At 40.9% G+C, this 7,840-nt stretch overlaps 1 protein-coding gene across 2 annotated transcripts in view; it reads left to right on the top strand.

The window, feature by feature from the left end:
* The first annotated feature begins 255 nt into the window (after positions 1-255).
* LOC311061319 (tenascin-like) overlaps positions 256-7,840 on the top strand; it is a 42,904-nt gene continuing 35,319 nt past the window's right edge. For both annotated transcript variants that reach the window (XM_084079917.1, XM_084079916.1), the window contains exons 1-5: positions 256-375; positions 4,955-5,090; positions 5,579-5,800; positions 5,925-5,982; positions 7,701-7,840. The exon at positions 7,701-7,840 is cut by the window's right edge and continues 73 nt beyond it. In XM_084079917.1, the coding sequence (XP_083936043.1) occupies positions 5,660-5,800; positions 5,925-5,982; positions 7,701-7,840 (339 nt within the window). In that variant the 5' untranslated portion in view covers positions 256-375; positions 4,955-5,090; positions 5,579-5,659. The remainder of the gene's footprint in view (positions 376-4,954; positions 5,091-5,578; positions 5,801-5,924; positions 5,983-7,700) is intronic.

Genomic DNA, 7,840 nt, shown 5'->3' with positions numbered 1-7,840 from the left:
ACATCAGAGAGAAGGGACAGAGGAGAGGGAGGGAGAGAGAGAGAGAGAGAGAGAGAGAGCAGGGAGGGGGGGTGAAAGGAGGAAAAATTCTTGAAGTATGAGAAAATGTTACTGTTCCCCTCCCCTCTCTGTTTCTTTCTTTCTCTCCTTCTCTCTCTCTCTCTCTCTCTCTCTCTCTCTCTCTCTCTCTGTGTCTGTCTGTCTGTCTGTCTGTCCATTCCCCCTCCCTCTCTGATTCTGTTGGTCAGTCAATGAAAGTTTTTCAGACCAGTGAAAGAGAGAGAGAGAGAGAGATAAAGAGAGAGAGAGCTCAAGAGGCAACAGGCGGATAGACAGAGACACTGAAGGAAAAAAAGATAGAAGCACCACCATCAGGTAAGACCTCTTTTATCATTCTGTAAGCACTTGTCATCAAGTGTGCCGATTCTGTGCTTCAATTTCTCTTATTCAGGAAATACTGGGGTAATTTTATTCATCCTTGAAAATGAAGTATTTTATTCACTTGTCGGTCGTATGTACGAGAAGAAATGAATGAAATTACATTTTTGACAGAGGAGCAAAGAAACATCTCATATGTCCCACGGCATAGGACATAAAATAGCTATGAGCTCCCTAATTTAAAAGAACACAACTTGAAAATAAAATGGTTCATAATTTATACCAAAATGATGATTATTATTATTATTATGATTTTAATTATAGAGTGACTCACTGACCATATTTGAATGACAGCAAGGCAACAGCATGGGATGTATTCTGCATCCCCAGGATTTCCGCGGATTGTGTGGCATGTATTGTGATGCAGCATGTACATAAGGATTACGGTAAACATAATGGGAAATGCAGTGTGTTATGTGCAAAGCTCCTGTCTAGATCCATAGGTTTGACCAGGGGTTAAGCTTTTCCTGCAGCTGCACGTGTCGTTGAGTTGCTCTGCATACAAGTAGCAGCAATGCCTAAAATGTAAACTCTATGCTTCTGCTATGACATCACAGTTTGGTTTACTCTGCCTGCAGTGGAGTGTCCAGAACACAATCCTCACTGCAGTGTAGAACGGGATGCAGTTGCAAGGCCTGTCAATGCCATGTCTTCTGTGAATGGCAATAATGTATGCAATGTATACTGTAATAAATCCATATGATCTTGGCCTATGAATTTGTCTGTCACAGTCTGGGATATTTTTATGTGTCTGGCTGTCTAGACTTCATATACTGTACGATGGCATGCCATCACCATCAGTGCTTTTGATCAATGGTCATAGTGTGCACGATGGCATTTAATCTCTGTATTTCAACTAAAGAGTATTGATCGCTGATAATACACCATGCAAACATGAAGAAAAAAAAATTGCTTTGGCATTATCAATAGTAAATTAAACTTGCTCCAGACAACAGAAGGCTTGCCATTGTTTGCTTGCAGTCTTAACACTACAACTTCTACAGCCAAGTTTAGTAGATGGGTGCCAAGTAATGTTTGGAAAGGGTTTAGTGGACAGTTTACTTTGGCTACTGAAAAATGGACAGAGTGAGAACAGACAGATGCAAAAATATCTACAATGACAAAGATACCGAGTCGCATGGCGAAAATACCAGATCTACCAGCTCACAATGTGTCGCAACGCGTCACTTTGTGAGTTTGCGATACCGTTTTATGACAAAGTATAAATCAGGGTTAAGTGGTGAACACTCCATATTTCACTAGCGTCGTTGCAAAAATCGAGTTGCTCAACCGTTTGTATTGTTGACTATAGTATACAGTTTTAATGTCCTGCTCGGAAACTCTGTCACATGTCATTCCCCCCTCTCTGTGTCTCCTAACACTGTGTTGTCAAGTAATAGCAGAAAGGCCCTAAATTGACCTTGGAAAGGAGAGAGACTCTCTGGTAGAGAGCCTTCTCTTCCATGTCTCCCCTGTGCTGTCCCTTTCAACTCTCCATTGTCTCAAAAATGACAGAAAAACTAAACAAATAAAACACACACAAAGAAAAGATAATTCAGTTAAGTTTAGTTTATTTAGATTGATTAAACCCATGAATCATGTTGGAAACAATCTAGGATAAAACACAATAAAGCAATTAAACAACTTAATTCAATTGTGGTCCTCTGGGGCATATGGGGGAGAGAAATTCTCACTGGAACACAGAGGAATAAAATATTATGAAAAGCACTTACAAAAATTATATACGTATATATCACCTACTGTAATGTATAATCACCATGTATACAGTATATGTATATATATACACACACACACACACACATATATATATATATATATATATATATATATATATATATATATATATATATATATATATATATATAATTATATTACATCTACATACACACACACACACACACACACGCGTGCGTGCGTGCTTAATCTGCGTATATACACAGTATTAAATACACATACATAGGGTAAAATGATATTGGTTCTAGATAAGCTATGTAGTAACAGGTTGAGTCCAGAGTTAAGAGCATTAAAATCTTTATGGGAGTTTCTATTGCCCTCCTCTGGCTTCTGAAAGAAATCATCGCAGCAAGCAAACAGGTGTCAGTCTCAGGTATTTACAATGGGCTGAATGATGTCAGCAGAGCTGGTCTAATGGCCGCGGTCTAGACGGATCTTTAAATGAAGCCGCAGGTACTTGGAGAAAGAAATACAATGTCAGAGTCCAAAACAAGAGAGAGCCAGAGAAGAGAGAAAAAGACGACGATAGGGAAGAGAGAGGGAGAGAGGGAGAGAAGGAGGGAGGGAGAAAGAGAGGAAATAAAATGGGGAGGCAAAGAGAAAGAATGAGACAGGGCCCCCGATAGAAAGAGTGATAAATCTAAGACAGAGTAGGAAAGCAGTGATTTAACAGAGACAAGACTACACTCTCTCTCTCTCTCTCACACACACACACACACACACACACACACACACACACACACACACACACACACACACACACACACACACATATACACGCATGCAAACCCACCCACGCACTCAGTACAGGATATGCTCCTGGGATGAAATCCGGTCCATTTAACAGTAGTCCAAATCCATCTCATGATCCATCTCACGATGACAACATCTTTACTACTGTTTGTTTTTGCAGCAGCTTGTAGATGTATATCCTCCAGGGATGGAGGTCAAACCGTCCATCCCACCGTATAGTGAGGATCCGGTGAATCTGCCTCTTCCCTGCAATGACATCACTACTTCCCCTCTCTGATTTATTACCCTTTTCTTCTCTTTATGCGCACCACTGAACTATGAACAACCAGTCTTCCTCTCTTGGCTTCTTTACACCAACTTCTTTATTCCCAAGCTGTGGGCCAGGGATTTTATTGACAATATAACATTAATATAAAAAATGAACGTCATGGTATTTTTTTCTTTAAAACCTTGAAAAATGTGGTTTCATAGTGATGCTCATAAGTAGGAACTAAATAATACTGTGTTATTTCCATTGATCCGAGCACAATCGATTGATCGATCATTAAAATAAACATGCTCTGAAAATGCTCGTGGCTCACCCATCTGAGCATTTAACACGGCTGCCGTGTTAAGTGGATGTTATGATTTTGCAAGATGGCCCAGATCCAGAAAATGGTTGAGAACCACTGCTTTATACATTTGGGGACTGATGTTTTTTTAAAGCATTTGTGAGATATTTTATTCAAGTCTTTTACAAAAGGTTGTCTGTTATTTATCTGGCTCTTGAATTTTTGTTTGCCTTTTTGTTTATACATTTGTCACAGTGGTTAAACATCCCTCCTATCTCCTAATTTGGTTTGTTGTAAGCGCAGAGGCACGAGCTCATGACAAATGCACTGTTTGGACAAACGTGCTACCTTCATCTACACAAACATTTCAGGAGTTCAAAATCTTAAACAGTATTTCAACAAAGTGGAAACACGTCTACCCTTCAGTTTCCTCCTTTGTTCCTATTTTCTTAGCTATAAAACGACAGGTCTAAAGGACAAGGTAATATTTTTTTTCTTCTTACAATCGTTAAAGAACTTCTTGTAATAATACTCCTCCTGGGGACCTCTCTGGATGGTGCTCTATCGCTGGCTATAGCTCCCGCTCTCCTCCTGTAGAGCGAATGACGTTATGCTCTCATTGTGGACCAGGCCCAGCGCTGGGAATTCTCAGCTCCTGGTTTCTGCATTTGGACGTGCTACTGCGGGTGAATTGGATCTAAATGTCCACACAGATCTTTTATTTCTGACCTGGCTTGAACTATAAAGTTCTGGAGAGACCGAGATCGGCTGATCATTAGGTGATACATTTTCAGAACACATCAGCTTTAAGTGTTTAAGGAGATTACTGCTGAAAGGTGATATTGGAAATCGTGATTTTCATGGCCTTACTTGGAATGCCCAGGAATGTTATAAAATATTATAACCGCTGGGCTTCTGAATCCCTCTCGGGAGCCAGTGTCTTTCCTAAATTAAAAAAATATGGGGACTGCTCCTAAACTGAACTGCTCCTTACTTTATGATTCACATTTCTGCTTGATATTACAAAACTGAAATGTGTACTAATGAATGACTGGGAAAGACATAATTCATGCATCAATTACTAGATCTGTGATGGATTCCAGATAACTTAGTTCATACACTACCATGTACTGTATGCAAAGTCTCCAAGTTGTGTATAGAAACCAAATTGCCTAAAAGAGCCAATCTTGGTGCCCAAAAAGTCAAACTGAGTTCATCTAAACCCCAACTCTCAACCACTGAGTGGTGGCAATACTACAGCGGCAGGCCTAAGATTTATAATGAGTTCGATGTTAAAGATACTTCTTTCCATGGATTACTAGCTGTGCCGTACCCTGCCATGCTGACAGGCAATTAAACAACTAATGGGGTGATTTTGACTCATGACCAAAGTAGTTTAATGAAGTAACTTTTAACGATGGAACCAAATGTGTGTTTTCTATTTGTCTTGTTGCCAGGGGAAGTCTCCCTGGGGTGCACAGAGGAGGGTGAACACAGAAGAGGTAGGAGCGACAGCACTCTCACTCAAGGATCATCTATTGAGACTTTAACTGAAAGAAAAGGAGGCAACACCAGAGAGAGACAACCGCCCTGGTAAGTAGTGCAGCTGTCTATAAAAGTCTATACTAGAGGCTCTCAAACTGGGGTCCGGGGACCCCCAGGGGGTTCAATAGTGTCCCCAGCTAAATGATTGATAGTAGGAACCAAATGGACCCTTGCCAGTCAGTAACTCTGAGAGTGAACGAATGTTCCATTTGTTTACTCTCAGAGTTGTTGGGGTCCTTGGCCCTAATGCATACCAAACCACTGGCCTACCTCCTAAACCACTACCTCTCTACACAGCGTTTTAATATAACTTTTAAGTCCTTTGGAAACATAGTGTCTTCAACTAGTTCAACTCTCCTGAGTTAAGAACCGTTCACACCGAGCGTTATAACTGTAACGATAACTTTAACTATATCGTTCATCATTGTCGTTGGTATAGTTGTGGTGTGGACTCTGCCATCCACTTGAGTTCGAACAATTTTTCAAACTATAATGTTCACAGTTATAGTTACGGTTAACGTGCTTGGTCACTCCAGGATACGTCCTTCTTCTCCTTGACCACCTGAGGGACATTCTTCTCAACAACCTCTTAACGAGCCCTCCACCTGGTCCCAAAGATGCCCCCCCTCATCCCATCCACCCTCTTCGTCAGCCTGCTCCTAGCTGGCCCTGCTCTCCTTCTGACCCCACCCACCTCCCAGGAGCTAGGGGTCAGGGGTCAACGGCCACCCCGGGACACCAATCAGAACTCAATTAAGGTGATTGATCGATTGTCAGTCATTAGGACAACCAGTCGTTGAGCTAATCTTCAGTTCTCTCACCCAATAATTGTCAAAATAAAGATAAATGTCTAAGGTTTAATCTTCCTTGTATTTCTGTCAGGTGGTGATCTCAGAGGCTTGTGCCAGTCAGGGGGATTCATCCAACTCAGAACAAGGAGGTAATTGGTGGAAAAAAGATGTAATGAAAATGACTATATTGTTGCTGTCGGTCAGAAACCTTGTATCTCCATATTTCATGAATGAATGCCCTACAGTATACTTCATTGTATGACAATGTTGCGCAGAATTAGGGATTTTTTACGGGGCCAGGCTTCCAGCATGGACCCGTATTGTTATTGGCATTATTCCATTTCTTCTTCTTCTGCCGTTTTTGACAGTTCTGGCTGAACCGTGCAGTCGCTTTTTATGAAACTCGGCCATATGGTAGATGGTCATGAAAAACGATCAAAAAAGAAATCTCACAATCTTTCGTCAAAAGGTGGCGCTATAGCACTCAGTTGAAAATGCCAACTTTGAACAGGTACAACTCATGCCCTGTTTGACCTACAGCCATGAAACTTCGATGCACACATGCGTCTCCTCATGCTGAACAACTTTCAAACTTTAAACAGGCAAAAGTCATGCCTCGTTTGGCCGACAGCCATTAGACCTGCTTACACATGTGCCTTGACTAATGAGGAACACATCTATCACGTTGACCAGTAAGCACCGCCCTTAGATTGTCCGCAATCTTGAGCAGTTTGAAAAACACTTAAACCCAGGATTTTTCAGCTATTTGCGTGAAACTGTATGATCAGTGTGATCTCTTTTTTCAGAGGTTTGTCTGTTGGTCCAATAGCGTCCCGCTTAAGTGTATGTCTCACAACCTCAAGGTCACAGGTTCAAGCCTCACTTGGTGCAGACTTCATCTAAGTTGCATTTCACACAACATGACTATCAATGAATACATTTGCAATTGTTAAAGATAACATGAAATACTTAATTGAGTGTTTTTTAAACATACTTCATTGTGAAAATAGCTGATCTACAATCTCACAACTTTTCAGATAGCAATGAGAGTATGTTTTTTCAATGTATAACATACTTCATTGTGAAAATAGCCGATGTACAATCTGACAACTTTTAATGGTTTGTGAGCTTGTAGATCGGCTACTTTCACTAGTTTTGGTTCTTCATTGGTAAATGGTTTGTGAACGAGTGATCTTTGTGTTAGTGAAACAGGGGCTTGGGTCGCCTAGGGAGCCAGAGGCTCTGGTTGACCCAGGTACGATTCCAGGCCAGGTCAGCAAATGTGTCGATGAAACGAAATTTGTCCCTGAGCAAGACCTTAACCCCTAATTGCTCATAGGCCCTCATTGGAAACAAGACCGCAAGGACTTTCATGAACTGACCTGTTAAAGGAATTATCATTTCTCTTTCTCTCTCCTGGCCCCGTATTATCGCTGCTTGCAGCTATATTTTATTTATGTTTTGCTACTTTTTTGAAAGGTTTTGCAACATTTCCTATTATGACATGCCCAAAATAGGGATTCCAGTTTGAAAGTGGTTAAGTCTGTCTGTGGGTTTTATAAATATTTAACAAATGAATGAAGAGCTTCTGATTAAATAATAACTACATTGGATCCACATATTATTTTTTCAATTTCCTGAAAAGTAATGGTTTTGGACATACTGTCACTGTTTCTACTGACACTGACAGTGACAGTATTTTTTTTTTTTCATCTATTGTTTGGGTGCATCATACCCCCTGTGATTTCTATATCAAAGCTCAATTAAATATCTAATTCTAAAACTTGTACAGTCACATCAAGACAATTATTCTGTAATTCCCCTGTTACATTTAGATGAATCTTTTGCTCTACTCTGTGTCTCCCAGGTAAAGAACTGGAACTGGTTCCAGGTTCTCCTCTAGTGCTGACCCACCGAATCCAACTGATCCCGTCCGGTTCGGGCTCCGGGTCATGTGGCTGCGAGGCAGACTTCGCTGCCCTGAGGGAGAGACTGGAAAGGTTGGAG

The sequence above is a fragment of the Gymnoscopelus microlampas genome (assembly GCF_963454915.1).
Source record: "Gymnoscopelus microlampas genome assembly, chromosome: 15".
NCBI lineage: Eukaryota > Metazoa > Chordata > Actinopteri > Myctophiformes > Myctophidae > Gymnoscopelus > Gymnoscopelus microlampas.
This window is presented reverse-complemented; position numbering and strand designations above follow the sequence as displayed.